Below are 22,497 nucleotides of genomic sequence, written 5' to 3'. Positions count from 1 at the left end.
AGGGGAAAGAAAGAAAAATAGATGGATGCATCATTGACCCAAGCCCTGCAAGGCCAGTCTTGGGCAAGGGGACTGTGGGTCTGTGACCCCAGGTCTGGGGTGTTGTGGGGAAGGCAGAGGTTTGGCTTAGTAGGAACAGGATCTTTCTTGAACACTGCCTGGGGACTGGGGTGCTGGGACTGCCAGCAAGCAGTGTCTCCAGAGCCTGGGGTCATGGGAGTCACAGCTGGAATTCCACTTGTGGGTAGGTGTGGGGTGGGAATGGGAGGGGGTGGGGACGGGGTGTGAATGGGGTGGAGCGCGGTGGGTGGGAGGGCTCTTTAAGCTTCTTCTAAGTTTAAGTCTATGACCGAGCTGGGAAATCCAGCCTCTTCCATTGCCCAATCCCCTAAGGGCTAATACAGAGACATCCTGCCCTGCCGCCCTGTCCACACCGCCAGGCTTCATAGATCTGCCCAAAAACGCCTTTACCCTCCTAGTCCGGGCCTCCACTCCTCCTCCCGGCATCCAAGTTCTCCGTATGACTTGGGCGTGCTCCCCATCCCTCACTGTGTCCTGAATGCCCCTCCTCTCTTTCCAGCACCCCTCGTTGTTACTACCCCCATCTCTCTCCCTCACAGCTCCATTAAAGCCCCCTCCCGATCCTAAGCCCTAACCTTTGCTGTTGGGCCCTCTTTCAGGTGCTGCCCGACGCCCCATGGGGAGTCCCTCAGCTGTCCCACCAGAGACAGAGCTGCAAGGGGGCCTGGCAGGTGTCAGGTCACACTGGGCTGGACGGGGGTCCCTGACGGACGGGGGTCTCTGAGAGTGGCTGCCCCGCAGTTCCCGCCTTCCCCGTGGGAGAAAGGACGACAGGAGAGCCAGGTGCAGTCCCTAAAACAGGCTTTTAATAACATCGTGTCTTCACTGAAGAGCTTGGCGTGTCCCACCCGGGCGGCGCCGCGGGCTAGTAGAAGGAGTACTGGTTCTCCACGGCGCGCGCGCGGCCGGGCGCGGCCTCCGGGGGCTCCTCGGCGGCGGTGGCTGCCACGGCCTCCAGCAGGCGCTCGGCGCTGTTGCTGCGGCTCCGCGCGCTGAGCTGGCCCTCGACGGGGCGCGGGGGGGCGGGCCCCGACGCGGCAGAGGACGACGAGGCGGAAGACGAGGAGGCGCCGGCGGCGTCGGAGGGCGAGGCAGGCGGGCAGGCGGCGGCGAGGCTGGAGAAGTAGTGCTGGCCGGGCGGGTCGCTCCAGCAGGCCGGGGGCGCGGGCGCGGCAGGGGGCGTGGGGCCCGGCTCTGCAATAAGGCGACGGCAGGGCATGAGTGGGGACCTGGGCTGGCCACATCCTGCAGGGAGGCCGGGATCCCTCAAAGGGCCAGGGCCCACGCTCAGGTTTCCGAGTTGCAGCCCATGTCCTCGGACACATATGCAAGCACACCCGCCCATATGTATAAACAGGAGCACACACACATACATGTACCTAACCACGCGTGTGCACGCCCATATAGCCACACGCACAGGAGTGCACACACACGCACACATAATGCACACGCTCGCACACAGGCACACACACACAAGCGCATGCGCGCCCATGCATACACTTGCACACGCTCATGCATATGCGCACACACACGCACACGTAAACGTACACACACGGGCACATGCACACATGCACTCATGCACACACACAAGCACACGCATGCACGTGCACCCATGCCCTTAGTGCTCGGTCCCAGCAGCTTTGCTCTGAGCCTCCCCCGTGCAGGGTTTGGGAATCCATATCCCCAGCTCCTTTCATTCCACTTGCCCTAATCCACACCCCTGTCCCCACCCCCATACACCCACCTGCACTGCTGTTGGGCACCCCCTTCCCCTTGCCAGGAATCATTAGGGACCTGGCTGCCTCTAGGCTGCCACTTCTGCCTCCATTCCTTATGACCTGACTGCTTGAAATTGCTGTGGCTAGGCTAGGGTGGGAGGGACACGGCTGAGGCTATGGGACAGAAGACCTGGGGCTCATCCCACCCCAGGGGCCACCTTCTTGAGTAATCAACGGGAAGTCATCGTGAGTAATCACACCAGCCAGGTGGCGGCATCTTACCTGGTGGGGGGCCCTGGGCCCGCACATAGCTGCGAAGGGTGATGTCGGCCGAGCCCCCTGACTCCAGTGGGATGGGGTGTGTGTGGAAGTGGCGGAGCATGTCAAGCACAGACTGGAACCACAGGTGCTGTACGTGACACTGGCCGTGGCCGTTCAGGGACAGGCGCAGGTGCTGTGGGTACAGGTGGGTGTGGTCAGGGGCAGGTCCGGGGCTGGGCACCTGGGTAAACGCCTTTGGGGGTTGATGGAAGGACCAAGGCTCACAGGGGCTGTATGGGGCTGTGTCAAGGCCAGGGGGCCCCTCACACATGAGCCCCATCTGGAGATGGGGAATGGGGGCAACGGACCCAGGCTGGGACAGAAGGCATCAGGCATTGTCCCCACACTGGGAGCACCCCCACTATGGGCCCATGCCCTACACACCTATAATCTCTAATCCCCTCCCTGATGCCAGAAGATAGGGATTACTGCCCCCATGTTAGAGATACGAAAACCAAGGCCCAGGGAAGGGGAATGACTGGCCCATGGTCACAGGGCACAGAGCAGGGAAGAAAACTCCTGTTTGGGTGGTTCCCCCAGCCCAGGAGGCTAGAGGTTGGCCCTCTGTCCCTGCAGAGTCAAAACCCGGAGGCGTGGAAAGCTCCCCAGGGCTGGCTAGGGAGGAGTGGGAGACTGAGGGGAGTGGATCACTGGAGGTCAGGAGTTCAAGACCAGCCTGGCCAACATGGTGAGATCCCCCCCAACCCTTTAAAAAACAAACAAAAAAATACAGACAATCCCTGGAGCAGGGTGGCAGTCCCACAAGTGAGCTCTGCCACTTAGCAGAATAAGTTGCCAGGACAATGCAGGGACTCAGCCCGAGAGAAACAGCACAGAGGGGTCCCACCGCAGCCTCATAGCTGGGCAGAGCCTGCACAGGGCACAACTGGGTCCCAGGGGTGAGGAGAAGCAAGTTGGACGCATCCCAATCTTCTGCCAGACCTTCCAGACGTTTATTCCGTGAAGGTGGAAAAAGTTGCCTCTGGGAAGGTAGTGATCTTCCCTCCCAGGAGGTATGTAAGCTGGAGGCTGGGGTTCCTACTTTGTCCCACCATTCAATTATCAGGCCTGGGGCAGTCATCTCCACTCTGGGAGAAGAGCAGCCGGGTAGAGAGGTGAGAGGCAGGTTCAAGGCTGGGTCTCGTTCCAGGAAGGAGAGGAGCTTCCCGCCCACCCTTTGTTCCCCCATCCTAGCCTCTGGCTTGGGCATGAGTCAGATCCAGGCCCTCTGGGAGGCTGCCTGGAGCAGCACTGGCTGAGAAGTAAACTGCGCATCACCAGGGATGGCCTTAAGCACCTGGTTGTCGGAGGAACTGTAAGAGTGGCTGCTTGCCAGGGAAATGTCGCTGGTGGAGGTGCTACCTTCTGCACGGTGGGGCCAACCCGGCGCAGGAGAGAAGCCACTAGAGGGTCTGCACTGGGCCACTAGGGGTTAGGGCAGCCGGGGTCCCTGCAGAGAGACACTGTCCCCTAGCTGCAGGCTTGGAGCAGGAGTCCTAAGGTTCTTCCTCCTCTCGTAGGGGCCGCCAGGAAATCCGTCTTGGCAGGAGCCCGGGCTGAGTGTTTCCTTATCGGAAACCTGGGATGCGGAGGCGGGCACTGAGGTTCCTGCCCCCTTTGGCCACATTGCACCCCCCCATAATCATTTGGCTTTGCTGTCAAATTTTCCTTTGAATTTCAGGTCAATAGGCCGGGCGTGGTGGCTCACGCCTGTAATCCCAGCACTTTGGGAGCCTGAGGCTGGTGGATCACCTGAGGTCAGGAGTTCGAGACCAGCTTGGCCAACATGGTGAAACCCTGTCTCTACTAAAAATACAAAAATTAGCCAGGTGTGGTGGTACGTGTCTGTAATCCCAGCTACTTGGGAGGCTGAGGCACAAGAATTGCTTGAACCCGGAGGTGGAGGTTGCAATGAGCTGAGATTGCGATGTTGCAATCCAGCCTGGAGGATAGAGCGAGACTGTCTCAAAAAAAAGCATTTTAGGTCAATATAGCATGCAATCCTCTTCCTTGAAAGCACACCGCCTGGGTGTACCATCATGCCTCTGATCCAGCTGGGTGCTGTCGGGATCGCCTTCCTGACTGTCTTCCCCTCTACAATTCTCCCTCCCCTGCAGGTGTCTGATCAGGCTGTCCCCTCCAATGCTGAACCCCACCCCCCAGACCCTGCACAGCTCTCCCACCCAGCCCAGCTCCTCCTCCCCTGCTGGGTCTCTAGGGCTTGCCCGTGTGTGCTTCTCAGGGGTTGGTGACCTGACCTGGGCAGGGAAGAGGGGCTGTCTGGGGTGGGTGGGGCAGAAGGTGGGGCTCTGAGGGCCTTAGTTGGCTCCAACTCCGCACTGGGGGATCTCTGGGTGGAGAACCTCAGAAGCTCCAGTGCTATGAGATCCCCCTAGCGCAGGGGCTGAAGGATTTGCAGATTTGGGTTATTAGAAGGGCCCAGCCTCCTGAGGGCTCAGCCGCCAGTAGGTGGCTTCCCCTTCTGGAGAATGGAGAGGCTGAAATAGGGCTGACTGTAGTCCCTCAATGATGTGTAGGAGGGACGCAGGTGGCTCATGGAGCATGGCTAGGGCGAGTGGGGCACGTGGGAAGTCATGCCACACCTGTTCGCCTGCAGCTGTTTCCGGGGCACAGACTCAGGACCCGGGTCACCATGACCCCTCTCCCTCAGGGCTGGCCACTGCACCCCCATGGCGCCCCATGCACACTTGCCTTGGCCTTGCCCTGGAAGTTGAAGGTCAGCACGTACTCCCCAGGCCGAGTCTCACTTTGGCGGATCACGAAGAGGCCATGGTTCCGGGGTCCCCCTGCCAGAACCAGTTGAGCAGCCTTGACCCGGGACAGTGTCCCGTGAAACCATGGGTAGTCGGATAGCTCCAGCTCGGGTTCAGCCTCGGGATCCGTCTCTGCACCCTGTTCCCCTGAGGTGGGGATGACAGTGTGAGGAACATGGGGGGAAGGAGAAAGGGGGACAAATAAATAAATGTGAGAAGAGAGGTGACATCTTGTTGGTTTTTTACATGCAAAATGCTGTTGGAATAATTTTTAAAATGTTTGTTGGTTTTTAGTTTTTATTTTTTTTGAGACGAAGTTTTGCTCTTGTCGCCCAGGCTGGAGTGCAATGCCGAAATCCCAGTGGCTCACTGTAACCTCTGCCTTCCGGGTTCAAGCGATTCTCCTGCCTCAGTCACCCGAGTAGCTGGGATTACAGGTGCCCGCCACCACACCCAACTAATTTTTGTACTTTTAGTAGAGATGGGGTTTCACCATGTTGGTCAGGCTGGTCTCGAACTCCTGACCTCAGATGATCCACCCACCTCGGCCTCCCAAAGTGCTGTGATTATAGGCGTAAGCCACTGCGCCCGGCCTTAGTTTTTATTTTTTAGAGACAAGGTCTTGCTGTGTTCCCCAGGCTGGTCTCAAACTCCTAGGCTCAAGTGATCCTCCTGCCTCGGCCTCCCAAAGTGCTGGGATTATAGGTGTGAGCCACTGCACCTGGCCTGAATATTTTTTTGTTTGAGACAGAGTCTTGCTCTGTTGCCCAGGCTGGAACGCAGTGGCATGATCTCGACTCACTGCAACCTCCGTCTCACAGGTTCAAGTGATTCTCCTGCTTCAGCCTCCCGAGTATCTGGGATTACAGTCATGTACCACTATGCCAGGCTAATTTTTGTATTTTTAGTAGAGACAGGGTTTCACCATGTTGCCCAGGCTGGTCTTGATCTCCTGAGCTCAGGCAATCCGCCCGTCTTGGCCTCCCAAAGTGCTGGGATTACAGGTGTGAGCCACTGTGCCCAGCCGAATAATTTTATTATTTAACTTATTTTTTGAGAGAGGGTCTTGCTCTGTCACCCAGGCTGAAGTCCAGTGGCACAATCAGAGCTCACTGCAGCCTTGGCCTCCTGGGCTCAAGCAATCCTCCCACCTCAGCCTCCTGGGTAGCTAGGACTATAAGCCTGTGCCACAATGCCTGGCTAATTTTTGTTTATTTTTTGTAGAGACAGAGTCTTGTTGCCCAGACTAGTCGGGAAGTCCTGGGCTCAAGCTCCTCCTGCCTTGGCTGCTTGAAGTGCTGAGATTACAGGTGTGAGCCACTGTGCCCAGCTGGAATAATTTTAGAGTTGGGCAGGAGACCCAACCCACTGGTGAAGTCTATGAGGTAAACTGAGGCACAGAGCTGTGAAGGACTATCCTGGAGTTGCTCTGTAAGTCATCAACAAACTTAGGAACAAATCCAGTCGCCTGTTTCCAGCCCCTGATTCCAACCCTATGGATCCTTTTCTGTGAGCTGCTTCCTTCCCTCCCTCTCTCCCTCCTTTCTTCTTTTCTTTCTTTCTTTTTTTTTTTTTTTTTACAGGGTCTCTCTCTGTTGCCGAGGCTGGAGTGCAATGGTGTGATGACAGCTCATTGTAGCCTCGACCTCCTGGGCTCAAGTGATCCTCCCACCTCGGCCTCCCAAGTAGCTGGGATTACAGGCACACGCCAAACTGCCCAGGTAATTAAAAAAAAAAAAAGTTTGTGGCCAGACGTGGTGGCTCACGCCTGGAATTCCAGCACTTTGGGAGGCCAAGGAAGGAGGATCACTTGAGGTCAGGAGTTCAAGACCAGCTTGGCCAACATGGCAAAACCCCATCTCTACTAAAAATACAAAAATAAGCCAGGTGTGGTGGCGGGCGCCTGTAATCTCAGCTACTTGGGAGGCTGAGACATGAGAATCGCTTGAACTGGGGGTTGGAGGTTGCAGTGAGTTGTGATCTTCTGCCACTGTACTCCAGCGTGAGCAACAAAGTGAGACTTTGTCTCAAAGATTTTGTACAGATAGGGTCTTGCTATGTTGTCTAGGCTAGTCTCAAACTCCTGGCTTCAAGTGATCCTCAGCCTCAAAAAACATTGGCTGGGATTACAGGTGTGAGACACTGCACCTAGCCCCTGTGAGCATTTTCTTTTCTTTCTTTTTTTTTTGAGACAGAGTCTCACTCTGTCGCCCAGGCTGGAGTGCAGTGGCATGATCTCGCTCACTGCAACCTCTGCCTCCTGGGTTCAAGTGATTCTCCTGCCTCAGCCTCCCCAGTAGCTGGGACTACATGTGTGCACCACCACACCCAGCTAATTTTTGTATTTTTAGTAGCGATGGGGTTTCACCATGTTAGCCAGGCTGGTCTCGAACTCCTGACCTCAGGTGATCTGCCCGCCTTGGCCTCCCAAAGTGTTGGGATTACAGGTGTGAGCTACTGCATCCGGCCCCTGTGAACATTTTCTATTGAAACTGGGTCCAGTGGGAGGGGCCAGGTTCCTAGACCAGTCTACAAAGGCCAGAAGTACTTCAGAGATGTGTGAAGGACCCAGGGGGATGAGACGTCACAGCTTCTGAGGCTTAGCAAGGTTTAGGGAGCCCACGGGTGGCCATGGCCGGGGGTGGGGGTCCAGGAGAGGTGGGGTGGGAAAAGCAGACTGTCCCCACTGGCACCTGTGTTATTGCTGTCACTGCCGCTGCCGCCCGGGGATTCCAGGGTCTGCAGAAAGGTCTCTAGCGGGACGTGGATCAGGGACTCTCTGACGGCATCTCGACCTCGGCTGTGGGGGGCTGTCACCACTGCACCCACGGCTGTCGTCTCTGGGGGGCGGGGCAGGTCGACTGCTGGGGAAGTGGCAGGTAAGATGCACGTATCTTTATCTGTCCACCCCGAGTGTGCCCTTCCTCCAACCCTGTCCCCCTATGTACCATCAGTCAGGAGCTCACAGCTGCAGGAGGCCACACGGCTGGCCAGACAGCCGCCTCGGGTACAGGAGAGCTCGGTGTCTTCCTCACTGTCACTGTGGAGACAAGAAATGGAAGCCATGTCCTGCCGTGGGACTTGGACTCGGACCACAGGCTACTTACGTGGCCAGGCAGTGGCTGGCAGTCCCATGGCCCAGAATCTAGGCCTCCTGGCTCTGGTCACCTCCCTCTGCCTCCATGTCCCTCTGTCCCACCTACGCTGGCTCTGTGGCCACCGTGTGATTGACCAGGCCACTCTTGGGGCTCAGAAAACAATACCCCAAAACAAAGTCCTCAGCAGCAGCCTCGAACAAAAAAGTTTTTCTCTGACCTTCTCCTGCCTACTTGTCTCTCAGTCCTCTTCTCCCCAGAGGCACCAGAGAAACAAAAGTCCCTCTTTCCCAAGGTGGGTCACAGAAACCAGAACCCCTTTTTCCAAAACATACTCATAAAACCTAAAAATACTCTTTTTTTTTGAGACGGAGCCTCACTCTGTTGCCAGGGCTGGAGTGCAGTGGTGTGATCTCGGCTCACTGCAACCTCTGCCTCCCAGGGGTTCAAGCGATTCTCCTGCCTCAGCCTCCTGAGTAGCTGATATTACAGGCATGTACCACCACACCCGGCTAATTTTGTATTTTTAATAGAGACGGGGTTTCTCCATGTTGGCCAGGCTGATCTCAAACTCCCAACCTCAGGTGATCTGCCCACCTTGGCCTCCCAAAGTGTTGGGATTACAGGCATGAGCCACCGCACCCGGCCCTGAGAATCTCGTCTTAATAAAAAAAAATTAGCTGGGCGTGGTGGTGAGGCAGGAGGGTCAATGGAGTCCAGGAGTTGGAGGCTGCCGTGAGCTCTGATCATGCCCCACTGCCCTCCTGCTTGGGCAATGGAGCAGAAAAAAAAAGTAAAAACAAAAGGAAGGAAAGAAAGAAAGGAAAGAAGGAAAGGAAAGCAAGAAAGAAAGAAAAAAAGAAAGAAAGAAATTACCCAATCTGCCTGGTTTGACTGTAGGTCATAAGACCCCCCCCATTCAAGATAGGGTTCTGTCCCACATCCAGAAGGAAGGAATGCTGCTCAGAGAGGCCGAGAAGAATCTGGACAGACAGGCCTGGCTGGGTCCCCTGCTCCGTCTATTCCCTTTAGATCCTACCCTTTGTGTCCAATCCTCTTTCTACACTGCTGTCCATATTTTGCTGAACCTGAGCATAAAAATGGACCATTTCCCTGTATCCTTTTTTTATTTTTTGAGACAGAGTCTCCCTCTGTTGCCCAGGCTGGAGTGCAGTGGTGTGATCTCGGCTCACTGCAACCTCTGCCTCCCAGGTTCAAGTGATTCTCCTGCCTCAGCCTCCCAAGTAGCTGGGATTACAGGCGCACACCACCACCAGGCCCAGCTAATTTTTGTATTTTTAGTAGAGATGGGGTTTCACCATGTTGGCCAAGCTGGTCTCAAACTCCTGACCTCGTGATCTGACTGCCTCGGCCTCCTAAAGTACTGGGATTACAGGCGTGAGCCACCACGCCTGGGCTTTTTTTTTTTTTTTTTTTTGAGACTGAGTCTCACTCTGTCACCCAGTGGAGTTCAGTGGCGCAGCCTCAGCTCACTGCAACCTCCGCCTCCCAGGTTCAAGCAATTCTCCTATCTCAGCCTCCCGAGTAGCTGGGATCACAGCGGGCCCGCCACCACCTCTAGCTAATTTTTGTATTTTTAGTAGAGATGGGGTTTCCCCATGTTGGCCAGGCTGGTCTCGAACTCCTGACCTCAGGTGATGTGCCTGCCTCAGCCTCCCAAAGTGCTGGGATTACAGGCGTGCACCACTGCGCCCAGCCCTCCCCTGTATCTTTGAGTCTTCATTCTGAAGGCTCCTATGTATACACGTTAAATAAATTTACACGCTTTTTCGCCTGTTAATCTGCCTTGTGCGGCTAAGCACTGTGGCTCATGCCTGTAATCCCAGTGCTTTGGGAAGCTGAGGCAGGCGGGTCTCTTGAACCCAGGAATTCAAGACCAGCCTGGGCAACATAGCAAGATCCCGTCTCTAAAAAAAAAAAAAAAAAAAATTAGGCCAGGTGCAGTGGCTCACGCCTGTAATCCCAGCACTTTGGGATGATGAGGTTGTCAGATCACCTGAGGTCAAGAGTTCGAGACCAGCCTGACCACCATGGGGAAACCCCGTCTCTACTAAAAATACAAAAATTAGCTGGGCTTGTTGGCAGGTGCCTATAATCTCAGCTACTCGGGAGGTTGAGGCAGGAGAATTGCTTGAACCTGGGAGGTGGAGGTTGCAGTGAGCTGAGATTGTGCCATTACACTCCAGCCTGGATGATGGAGCGAGACTCCATCTCAAAAAAAAAAAAAAAAAAAAAAAATTAGCCAGTCATCGTGGCATGTGCCTACAGTCTCAGTTACTTGGGAGGCTGAGGCAGGCAGATCAGTTGAGCCCAGGAGGTCGAGGCTGCAGTGAGCTTGATTGCACCACTGTACTCCAGCCTGGGTGACAGAGCAAGACCTTACCTCTAAAAAATAAAATAATAAAAAAAAAAAAAAAAAAATAAATAAATGTGTATGCCTTTTCTCTCATTTATCTGCCGTTTGCAAATTGATTTTCCAATGAAACTTCAGAAAGCCAAGGATACCACTTGGCCCTGATACCACTAAGTGGGCAGTCCCCACTGAGGGCCCATGATCCCTGCCCACTATCCCTGAGGGGCTGGGCTCCTCCTGGGATCCCGTGGAGAGCCTCAGAGGGTGGGAAGGTTTCTCTCCCGATCTGTGACGCGAGGTGTCTGGGACCCTGCCAGCTTGAAAATTCCACCAAGTGAGGTTCACCTTCACAGCGGCTGGGGAAAGAGTTTGCAGAGCAGATGGTCCGGAGGGCGGCGGAGGAGGGATTACAATCACTTTGTGGATCAGGGCCTGGGAGGCGCCCAGGACCTTAATTGTGTTTCTTTAAATGAAGCTGTTAATTAGAAAGCAGCGGCCCTTCCCCCCGGGGCTTGGCTCACCCCATTAGCCAGCAGAGCTGCTGCCAATTGCTCGGCCTGTCGGGCTGCCTGTCCCTCCTACTCCTGGCCTGGCATCTCTCCTGGATGGTGGAGTCAACCTTCTTGCTGCTTTTCCTGTTCATAGCTGACCGTAACTGCCCTCTGCTTATTACCTGCCATGGCTCCCAATGTCCCTGACCTACCCATTTCCTGAGCTTTCATCAAAATCTCCTCCTCACTGGCTGTCCCAAAGGCCTTGATGTTCCCTGCGAGTCCCAGGTGCCTGTACACTTCCACACCTTTTAAAATTATTATTATTATTATTTTGAGACAGAGTCTTGCTCTGTCGCTCAGACTGGAGTGCAATGGCACAATCTCAGCTCACTGCAACCTCTGTCTCCCGGGTTCAAGCGATTCTCCTGCCTCAGCCTCTCGAGTAGCTGAGATTACAAATGCCTACCACCATGCCTGGCTAATTTTTGTATTTTTAGTAGAGATGGGTTTTCACCGTGTTGGCCAGGCTGGTCTCAAACTCCTGACCTCAGGTGATCCGCTTGCCTCGGCCTCCCAAAGTGCTGGGACTATGGGCATGAGCCACTGTGCCTGGCCCCGGCCAAATTTTTATTATTATTTTTTAAGAGTTAGGGTCTTGCTCTGTTGCCCAGGCTGGAGTGCAGTGGCGCAATCCTAGATCACTGCAGCCTCCAACTCCCGGGCTCAAGCGATCCTTCAGCCTCAGCCTCCTGAGTAGCTGGGATAACAGATGCATGCCACCGTGCCCAGTTCCATTTCCACTCTTTTTGCTGGGCTTTTCTCTCTGCCCTCTCCTATCCTCCTCTGCCTGGCGTTGGTCCACTCTTTATTTAAGCCTCGGGTTAGGTGAGCACGCCTACCAGCAACCCTTCCCTGACCTGAGCCCAGGGCTGGGTTAGGAGCCTCTCTCCAACTCTTTTTATTTCTTTTTATTTTAAGAGACAGGGTTGGCTGGGAACAGTGGCTCATGCCAGTAATCCCAGCACTTCGGGAGGCTGAGTTGGGCGGATCACTTGAGGTCTGGAGTTCGAGACCAGCCGGGCCAACATGATGAAACCCCGTCTCTACTAAAAATATAAAAATTAGCTGGGCACGGTGGTGGGCGCCTGTAATCACAGCTACTTAGGAGGCTGAGGCAGGAGAATTGCTTGAACCTGGGAGGTGGAGATTGCAGTGAGCCAAGATCACACCACTGCACTCCAGCCTGGGCAACAGAGCAAAACCCTGTCTCAAAAAAAAAAAAAAAAAAAAAAAAGAGAGAGAGGGTCTGGCTATGTTGCCCAGGCTGGTCTTGAACTCCTGGCTCAAGCGGTCCTCCCAGCTTGGCCTCCCAAAGTGTTGGGGTCACAGATGTGAGCCACTGCACCAGGCCCCCAGCCCTTTGGGGACTCACTCCCATCTCTGCCCAACTCCTAGTGCTCTGAGGCTCTCTTGGGGTGAAGACAAGACTTGGTCCAACTTCCTTCCAGGTCCCCAGGCCCTGGCCCCATAGAGCAGGCCTCATAGCGCCTGCTGGGGATTGGAGGTAGGGGGTATTTTAAAGGAGGATGATCCTGGCTGGCACCAACCTGAATTGCATTGAATTGCTCATTTCTCAAGCTGAGCTTCCGCCCTGTTAGGAAGATGCTCCTGGTGAAGGCTGGACCAAGGATATACCCAGACTGTCCACCCATCCTCGGGCCACTTGGACTCACCCGGGGTCCACGCAGCCCTGGATGTCAGCTACCCACGAGTGCTTCTGCAGAGAGTCGATGGTCTCCAAGATGTATTCGGCTCCATTCTCTACCTGGGGAGGAGGTGGCCAGGAGTGCAGAACATGGTCAGCAGACAGGCTCCAGACCACAGGACATAGGGCCAGAGTGGCTCAAATGGCTCATCCCCCTCTCCCACAGCAGGGCTCAAGGGCATGAGCAGCAGGAAAGACAGGGGGGTCACCGTCAGGTACCACCTGGAACTCAGGCCAGGGACCCAGCTCACACTCTGTATTCCCTCCCTGCTGGGCCTCCCCACTGGGGATATGTCCCACCCCACTGATCTCAGCTCCTCTGCCTTGGAGACGCAGCCTCTGAGGAGGTCATGCCGGCAGGGGGAGGGATGGGTGGCCCAGCATCCCAAACCCATGCCCTGGCACCCCAGGGGTGGGGTTCAAGTTAAGTGGAGAGGCAAGCTGGCCAAGCACACTGAGTAGGGGGGCCTGCATGTCTTAGTGCCTGGAGTTCTACCGGCATGGCCATGCACTTGAGATACGCAGCCTCTGAAGGGGAAGAGGGCAGGAGACATCCCCGCTGGGGCCAGGCCCAGAGCATAACCCTGCACTCTGCTCAACTCCTCCCAACGGCCCTGTGAGGGAGAGGAGCCATTTCCCCCATTTTATAGATGAGAAGACCAAGGTTCAGGGAGGCCAAGGAACTTGCTCAAAGTCACACAGCAGCCAGTGGCAGGGCCAGGGCCTGAACCCGGTTCTCTGGGACACCCAGGTCCCATGCTGCCTCTGTCAAAATGCAGTTGTTGGGCCGGGTGTGGTGGCTCACGCCTGTAATCCCAGCACTTTGAGAGGCTGAGGCGGGCAGATCTCCTGAGCTCAGGAGTTCGAGACCAGCCTGGGTAACATGGTGAAACGCCATCTCTACCAAAAATACAGAAATTAGGCAAGCATGGTGGCGTGTGCCTTTGGTCCCAGCTACTCAAGAGGCTGAGATGGAAGGATCGCCTGAGCCCAGGAGGAGGAGGTTGTAGTGAGCTGAGATCATGCCACTGCACTCCAACCCGGGTGACAGAGTGGGACCCATCTCCAAACAAACAAACAAACAAAAAACCAAAAAAATGTAGTTGTTGGGCTCCCAGGATGACAGAGCTGGGAGGGTTCTCGGAGACTGCCTTTAATCCCTCTCTGAACAGATGGGGAAACTGAGGCAGGTGAGCCCCTCTGCCTCAAGGCTGTCATGCATGATCAGCAGTTTAGAGGGTACCAGGTGGGCAGGGGCTGTGTCCCCAGCCCCCAGCCTGGCATGACTCAGGGTCCGGGGTTGGTAAACACTCACTAAATGAATAAGTGAGTCCGTGACTAAACAGATGAGAACAGGCAGAAACACAAACACAACCAGAAGCTGGGAGAAGAGGGTGGGGGCTTCATGCAGGATGAGTGGGTGGGACCAGGCCTCCCCGGGGACATTGCTTCACCAACACCCTCTGATCCTTTGTGGAGGCCCAGGGACCACAGCTCTGGCAGCCTGGAGCCGTGTCCTCAGAAACCCCTGCAGGCCACCCTGGCAGCGGTGTGGGGCCTGGGAAAAGGCTGGGCTGCCCCTAGACCCGCCGGGGTGCCTCCCCGCCCACCCTTGATGCCTTTGTGCCCTCTGTGGGAGACCGCCCAGTTCCCACACTCCAGTGCCCTGGGACGGGAACATTTGCATAACTGCTGCCGGCTGGCCACCAGCCGGGTGGGTATGTGCTGGCTCCAGTGGGGGATGGGAGGGCAGGAAGTGAAACTGATGAGCTTCGCCCAGGCCCAGTGGTAAATGGGAGCAAGGGGCCCAGATGTTGGGCGACGCCCGAGGCACTTGGCTGTGGAGCCCAGACTCAAGTCTTAGCTATGTGCTAGGCATCTGTCATAGGGTCTGGGGACGCCCCCCACACCAGGGCTCCTTCCCACTACCATTCCACCTTAGGCTCCTTCCCCTCGCTCCCCTACGGAGCTGGAGCACCTAAAGGGGAGGTGGCCTGGGGCAGCCGGAGGATCTCTGGGGTTAGGGGTGAGGCCTCACCTTGAGCACGAATGTGTTATCCTTCTCTGGCATTTCCAGGGGCATGGTGGTGCGGACCTCAATGATGGCTGACAGTGGGATGCTGACCTTGGGCCTGGAGGCCTGGGGGTCAGAAGAAGGACAGTGAGTGGCCCAGCACTTTCCGACACCCTCTCCATCCCCTCCCTGCTGCCAGGCGTTAGAGTGGCCCTCAAATAGACTGCCACAGCCACCCTGGTACAGAGGAGTCCCAATCCCCATTTCACAGATGGGGAAGGTGAGGAAGGCATTTCTCTGAAACAAGAAAGAAATTTTTCCTGGCTAGGCATGGTGGCTCATGCCTGTAATCCTAGCACTTTGGGAGGCTGAGGCAGGAGGATGGCCCGAGTCCAGTAGTTCAAGGACAGCCTGGACAACATAGCAAGACCTTATCTTTACTCAAGACCAAAAACGGGCTGGGTGCGGTGGCTCACGCCTGTAATCCCAGCACTTTGGGAGGCCGAGGCGGGCGGATCACCTGAAGTCAGGAGTTTGAGACCAGCCTGACCAACATGGAGAAACCCTATCTCTACTAAAAAATATACAAAATTAGCTGGGCGTGGTGGTGCATGCCTGTAGTCCCAGCTATCTGGGAGGCTGAGGCAGGAGAATCGCTTGAACCCAGGAGGCGGAGGTTGCAGTGAGCCGAGATTGCGCCATTGCACTCCAGCCTGGGCAACAAGAATGAAACTCCGTTTCACAGAAAAACAAAACAAAACAAAAAGAGACCAAAAAACTTAGCCAAGTGTGGTGGCATGCGTGCCTGTAGTCCCAGCTACTTGGGAGGCTGAGGTGGAAGGATCGCTTGATCAGGGGAGGTCGAGGCTGCAATGAGCTATGATGGCACCACTATACTCCCAACTGGGTGACAGTGAGACGATGCCTTAAAAAAAAAAGGGACCTCCTCCTATAGTCACCTTGCAAGTCCAGAACGTAACCAGAATTGACATCTGAGCCTCCTACCTCCAAGCCCTGAGGAGAGAACCCCACCTGGGCTGCCCTCTGCCCAACGTACCCACGAGATCTGTGGTTTTCTTATTTTTGACCTTGACCCATTGTGAGAAATACATTTAACACTGGGGCCCAATACACACATACGCAGGTAAAAATATCTCTGAAACAAACATCTCACCAGACATAGTTACCCTTCCTGTGTGGGATAGAGTGTGATATTTTCTATTCTATTCTAGTTCACGTTTTAAAAAATGCTGGTCTTGGCTGGGTGTGGTGGCTCACACCTGTAATTTCAGCACTTTGGGAGGCCAAGGAGGATGACTTGAGGTGAGGTCAGGAATTCCAGGCCAGCCTGGGCAACATGATGAAACTCCATCTCTACTAGAAATACAAAAATTAGCCAGGCGTGGTGGTGCGTGCCTGTAATCTCAGCTACTTGGGAGGCTGAGGCACGAGAATCACTTGAACCTGGGAGGCGGAGGTTGCAGTAAGCTGAGATTGCACCACTGCACTCCAGCCTGGGCGACAGAGTGACACCCTGTCTCAAAATATAAAATAAAATAAAATAAAAAAATAAAAAATGATGGTCTTAAAACCTGGTTGCTTAAAGAAAAAATGCTGGTCTCCTGCTACAGACCCGACCTTCCAGAGCAGGGCCTGGAGCCCCCGACTCAGAACGGGGCTCACCGTTTCCTGGAGTGAGTAAAAGGGACCAGTGTTCCCAACAACGCTGCGGGCAGGGTTGATTCAAGGTGAGCTGGCAGGGCTCTGTGGGACCGCCACTCTGTGCCTGGCCCCACTCACTCTGCCTCAAAGCTCCCTGCCGTGAGCCTGAGGCCCCTTTGGGGCTGGCCTGAGTGAGATTCCCAGCAGGGCTGTCTCCAGGACAGGAACTTTCTTAGGAGGAAAAGGAAAGGCCACACATTTGATGGGCAGGCAGATGAGAATTCCAGGAAGAACTGGCCCCTGTCCAGCGGGTGCAGGGCTAGGCTTGGAGCATGAACCGGGCCTGGCTGACCCTGGTGTGCGGCCATCATGCTGGCCAGCGGGGCCAGGGACAGAGCAGACAGAGGCCTGCAGTGGAGGCCTGGACTGGAAGCTTCAGCAGGTATCCTGCTGGCCAGAGATGCTATAGTTCCCCAGCTTGGAATCTGAGGTCCATCCGTCCTGGTCCGGCTTCCTCCCACCCACTCCAGCCACAACTCACTGTGCCTACGTGCCTGAATGGTCAACTTCTTTTACAACTCCAGGCCTTTGCCCACAGAGCTTGAACCTCCAAAAGTGCCCGTTCCAGGGTCCTGGCCACCTGGTGAACACTTACGTAGCCCAAACTTTTCCTCTGGGGCTCACCCCAGTAAGATTTGCAAGCATCCTGAAAATACCAGGTTTCCCAGTGGTATCCCTAATGGCAGGGGGCCGGCCTCATTCTTCCTTGCGTCCCCAGGGCTTGGCCTGGCATAGGGCAATAAGGGGACCTGGGGTTCAGGAGGCTCTTCCTGCTGGGGTGAGGAGGCAGGAAGCCAGAGACCCGACTCACCAGGGCTGGCTCCTCAAAGGTTGTGTGAGAGAGAAATCTAAGGTGCCAGGCAATGGCTTCTGAGCCTGCAGGCCCCGAGCTCCTGACTGTTCTAAGGGTGCATCTAGGCCTCTCGGAGGCAAGAGATCTGGACCGTGGGTGGGTGCAGAGGCAGTGGGGGTATCATTCGGGGCTTCCCAGGGGGCTCACTCACCCTGGGAGCCTGTCTCCTGGGACCAGACACATTTGGGAAACTCAACCAAGTTCTTAGCATGGTAGGAGCTGCCCTCCCATGGGAATGACTCCTGAATACCCACAAATGCCCCCACCTTTGCATGACACAAAGGAGGGGAAGGGCCCAGTGACCCTGCAGGAACACTGCCCTCTGCCAGCAGCAAAATCAGTGGGCTCTGCTGGGACTAAGCGGTGCGGGGGGTGGGGGTCGGGCACCAGCTGCTCCCTCCCCTCCCCCGAGGGCAGCAGACACTGCTATTTACAGAAGGGCAGCTGTGACTGTCACTCAGGCCCAAGGCGCTGGAGCCCTGGAGCCCTGGGCCTCTGTCCCTGCCCTCTGGGTGACCCGGGTAAGCCCCACCCCACCCGTCACTGGGCCTCGGTCTCCCTTTCTGACAAGGAGTGGAGTCGGGCTTAGGGGTCTAGGATTTCTCCCAGGGAATTAAAGGCAAGGGCCTGGGCAGGAAAAAAGGCCTAGGGAAGTGTAGGGGTGCTGGGACCTGGGGAAAAAGCTCTTCAGAGAGTAGCTGTGTCCCTGGGAAGTCACTTTTCCAGGGTCCATGTGGCTCATGGGCACGGAGCCTTGGGGAGCCCACACCCCTGCACCCCAGCAGACTGAGAGATGGAGAGAGAGCCAAGAAGCGGTGGGTGACTCAGAGAGCACCCAGGGACAGAGTGGGCCCTGATGCGGGAGGCGGGTGTGGGGCCCCCAGTGGTCCCTGGGGGTGCTGTCGGCTACTGTACCAGCAAAACCTCCCCCTGCCCAAACCTCCCAGTGCCCAAGGACCTCCACTCCCATGTCCCTTCATTCTTGGGACCACCAGGGTGGCAGGTATCACTAGACCAGTTTTTATTTTTATTTTTATTTTTTTTTTGAGATAGAGTTTCGCTCTTGTTGCCCAGGCTGGAGTGCAACGGCGTGATCTCGGCTTACCACAACCTCTGCCTCCCGGGTTCAAGTGATTCTCCTGCCTCAGCCTCCCAAGTAGCTGGGATTACAGGCACGTAATCCTGTATTTTTAGCAGAGACAGCGTTTCTCCATGTTGGTCAGGCTGGTCACAAACCCCTGACCTCAGGTGATCCGCCTGCCTCGGCCTCCCAAAGTGCTGGGATTACAGGCGTGAGCCACCATACTCGGCCCCCAGTTTTTTGTTTTGGTTTGGTTTGGTTTTTTGAGATAGGGTCTCACTCTGTCGCCTAGCCTGGAGGGCAGTGGCGCGGTCTTAGCTCACTGCAACTTCTGCCTCTTGGGTTCAAGCGATTCTCCTGCCTCAGCCTCCCAAGCAGCTTGGACTACAGGTGCGCGCCACCATGCCCTGGCATGTTAGTCCAGCTCTGGCACCTGCCAGCTGGGTGACGTTGGGCAGGCCACACTCCCTCTCTGAGCATCCATCTGCGCTCTCTTCTGTAATCTGAGGACCATGTGCTCACCTTGCTGGGGTGGGGTACCCAGAGGATGACAGTGTGTCTGTGCAGATGCCCACCACGCTGGGGTCTGGACACCTGTGGGCTCTCAGAGTGTGTGCACTATTGTTACAGCTATTCCCACTTTCCAAAGCAGGGGGGCCACCTTGGAGAAGACATGACACTACTGCCAGGGACCTGATGGCCAGCCCCTAAGAGGGGAAGGGTCAGTGCACGCCAGTGAGCAACAATGTTGGTGACAGCCAGAAAGAAGCCTGGCATCCCCCTGGCCAGAAAAGGACCCCCTGGGCAGGGGCTGGGCTGGAGCCTGGCAGCTGAGCTGGGGAAGAGCAGAGCCCCATGGAGTCAGACACAGACCTCCCAGGGAGCCCTCTGCGAATGTGCTGTCACTCCTGCCCTCATCCCTGCAGGCCTCAGCTCTGGGAGGTGCCAGGCACCCTTGGGGTGCAGGAGAGGAGGGCAGGTAGCCGGGCTCTTGAACAACATTAAGAACGGTGGTGCCCTGGGTTGGGCACAGTGGCTCATGCTTGTAATCCCAGCACTTTGGGAGGCCAAGGTGGGGGGAGATCTCTTGAGCTCAGGAGTTCCAGACCAGTTGAGCAACATAGTCAGATCCCGTCTTTACGAAAAATAAAAAACATTAGCTGGGAGTGGCGGTGTGTGTGGTCCCAGCTACTTGGGATGCTAAGAGAGGACTGCTTGAGCCTGGGAGGTGGAGGCTGCAGTGAGCCATGATTGTACCACTGCATTCCAGGCTGGGTGACAGCCCCTGTCTCAAAATAAAAAGGAAAGAAAGGCTGGACATGGTGGCTCACGCCTGTAATCCCAACACTGGGAGGCTGAGGCAAGCAGATCACTTGAGGTAAGGAGTTCAAGACCAGCCTGGCCAACATGGCAAAACCCCGTCTCTACTTAAAATACAAAAATTAGCCGGGCATCGTGGTGGGTGCCTGTAAATCCCGGCTACTCGGGAGGCTGAGGCAGGAGAATCCCTTCAGCGCAGGAGGCAGAGGTTGCAGTGAGCCGAGATCATGCCACTGCACTCCAGCCTGGGCGACAGAGCGACACACACACACACACACACACACACACACACACACACACACACAGAAGAAAGAAAAGACCAGTGCCCCAGAACCACACACACACACACACACACACACACACACACACACACAAAGAAGAAAGAAAAGACCAGTGCCCCAGAACCCTTTGGTGTAGCCAGAGGACCCTTCCTGGCAAAGGAAGAACCGGGGTTGAAGGCGTGACTTGTCCAAGAGGCATGACGGGCCCACCTCCCAGGGTCCTGGCACCAAATACTTCACCCTGTCAACCAGATTAGACCACACGGTCCCCAAAGGCAGTCCCTGGCACCCTCAGCTGCTGCCCAGGCGCCTCCTCTGGTCCCCCCAGGAAGTGGGATTATGGGGTAACTCACCTTGGGCGGCACGAAGAACTCCAGGCGGAAGCGTTCCTCGGCCACGGCCCTGCGCAGAAGCAGGCGGCACTTCTGCCACTGAGCCGAGCCCCCGGAGCCCGCAGCCGCGTCGTCGGCCACCATGAAGCGCAGCGCCCCCTCGCGCTGAATGTCCACCAGCTCCACCTTGGCAGCCAGCGTCCGCGACAGCCTCAGGCGCCGCGTCCACTTGTCGCGGGGCTCGGCGGAGGGCTCGGCGGTGCGCGGGGCAGCTCCCGCGTCGGGCTCGGGCGAGGCGCGCCGGTGCCACATGTCGCGCACGCCGTCCACCACGCACAGGCTCATGTTGCGCAGCGAGAAGCCCTTGCGAACGCGGGCCTTGGTGGCCGCGTGCGTGGACACGTCCTCCGAGCTCCGCGAGTGGCCGTAGGGCGCCGCCTTGAGTGCAGAGGTGTCCGCGGGCTCCGGCTCCATGTCCTCCGCGCGCACGGCCGCGCCCCGAGTCGGCCCAGCCACCAGCACGCGGCGCACCTCCTCGCCGAAGACGTCCAGGAAGTTGGCGGCGAAGTGGCGGGAGAAGGAGGCTCCGGCGTCGGGCGTGTCATAAGCTGGGTTGTCCCGCAGGAAACGGCAGAACTTGTGCGCAAAGTCCACGGCGGCCGCCTGCGCATGCAGCTCGCAGAACTGCCGCCAGTCCGGGACCGGGACCGGGACCGGGGCGGCTGCGGCGGGGCCAGGGCCGGCACCATTCATGGCTTCCGTCCCATCGCAGCCACCTGCGGCTGCGGGCGAGAAGAGCGCGCAGTGGCTTTCAGGCCTGTGATCAGTGCGCCCACCTGTCCCCTCCTTCCAGCTCCCCTAGGACTCTCTGGGGCTGTGTGTGTTGTGGGACTACAGCAGGCAGCCATTCCAAGCAGCATGGATGTGTGTAAAGAGAAAGACAACTGGGGTCGGGCGCTGTGGCCCACGCCTGTAATCCCAGCACTTTGGGAAGCCGAGGTGGGTGGATCACCTGAGGTTGGGAGTTCGAGATCAGCCTGGCCAACATGGTGAAACCCCGTCTCTACTAAAAATACAAAAATTAGCCGGTTAGCCGGGTGTGGTGGTGCACGCTGTAACCCTAGCCATCAAAAGGCTGAGGCAGGAGAACTGCCTGAGCCCAAGAGGCGGAGGTTGCAGTAAAAATACAAAAATTAGCCAGGCGTGGTGGCACACGCCTGTAGTCCTAGCCACTCCGGAGGCTAAGGCAGGAAAATCACTTGAACGCAGGAGGAAAAAGTTGCAGTGAGCCGAGATTGCGCCACTGCACTCCCGCCTGGGCGACAGAGGGAGACTGCAAAAAGAAAGAGAAAGACAACTGGGGAGGCAGGAGGTGGTGTCTGCAGAAGGGCCAGCCCTGCATTCATTCTCTCCCCAAACAGTAGTCTCAGGGAACCTCAGGGTCATTCCTGGGGCTGGCAGAAGAGGCTGGGATGACGGATGCTTTCAAGTGGGGTCCCCATGCGTCTCTGGTGACCTCACTTCCTCAGTGACCTCTTCTGATGTTCCCCAAAGCCGGGTACAAAGGAAGAAGTCACATGGAATCCTGCTGGCTGGACCTTTGAAATATACCGAGGACTCAGCTCCTTCCTCCAGGTCCAGGCTGCCGTCCTGGGATTCACATAACTATTTTTCCCACATGCAGCACTCCAGCAGCTGCTTTATGGTCCCCGGGATCCTGATCGCACTTCTTCTGAAGTCTGTTCTCCTCCCAGGAGCCCAGTCATTTCCAAAACTCAAGACTGCCACGTGTGGTGGCACATGCCTGTAATCCCAGCACTTTGTGAGGCCGAGGCGGGCGCATCACGAAGTCAGGAGATCGAGACCATCCTGGCTAACACAGTGAAACCCCATCTCTACTAAAAATACAGAAAATTAGCTGGGCGTGGTGGCAGGCACAGGCTGAAGCAGGAGAATGGCGTGAACCTGGGAGGTGGAGCTTGCAGTGAGCCGAGATCGCGCCATTGCACTGCAGCCTGGGCGACAGAGCGAGACTCCAGACTCCATCTCAAAAAAAAAAAAAAAAAAAAAAAAAAAAGAGAAGAAAAAAAGAAAAAGTAATAACGAAAAAATTGTCTTGGCCGGGCACATTGGCTTACACATTGGCTTGTAATTCCAGCACTTTGGGAGGCCGAGGTGAGCGGACTGCTTGAGCTCAGGAGCTCAAGACTAGCCTGGGCAACATGGCAAAACCCTGTCTTTACAAAAAATACATAAAATTAGCTGGGCAAGG

General features: G+C 56.3%; 1 protein-coding gene across 8 annotated transcripts in view; it reads right to left on the bottom strand.

Annotated features, from left to right (window-relative positions):
* Positions 1–865: 865 nt before the first annotated feature.
* SH2B2 (SH2B adaptor protein 2) overlaps positions 866–22,497 on the bottom strand; it is a 35,357-nt gene continuing 13,725 nt past the window's right edge. For 5 of the 8 annotated variants that reach the window (XM_054496507.2, XM_054496510.2, XM_054496509.2 and 2 more), the window contains 8 exons: positions 20,247–21,007; positions 14,661–14,762; positions 12,591–12,682; positions 7,843–7,934; positions 7,588–7,758; positions 4,833–5,041; positions 2,082–2,253; positions 866–1,275 (listed from right to left, as the gene is read on the bottom strand). In XM_054496507.2, the coding sequence (XP_054352482.1) occupies positions 947–1,275; positions 2,082–2,253; positions 4,833–5,041; positions 7,588–7,758; positions 7,843–7,934; positions 12,591–12,682; positions 14,661–14,762; positions 20,247–21,007 (1,928 nt within the window). In that variant the 3' untranslated portion in view covers positions 866–946. Of the gene's footprint in view, positions 1,276–2,081; positions 2,254–4,832; positions 5,042–7,587; positions 7,759–7,842; positions 7,935–12,590; positions 12,683–14,660; positions 14,763–20,246; positions 22,265–22,497 lie in introns of those variants that run through there. The other 3 variants (XM_054496508.2, XM_063668190.1, XM_054496513.1) reach the window with 3 other exon arrangements.

This window comes from Pongo pygmaeus, chromosome 6 (genome assembly GCF_028885625.2).
Source record: "Pongo pygmaeus isolate AG05252 chromosome 6, NHGRI_mPonPyg2-v2.0_pri, whole genome shotgun sequence".
NCBI lineage: Eukaryota > Metazoa > Chordata > Mammalia > Primates > Hominidae > Pongo > Pongo pygmaeus.
This window is presented reverse-complemented; position numbering and strand designations above follow the sequence as displayed.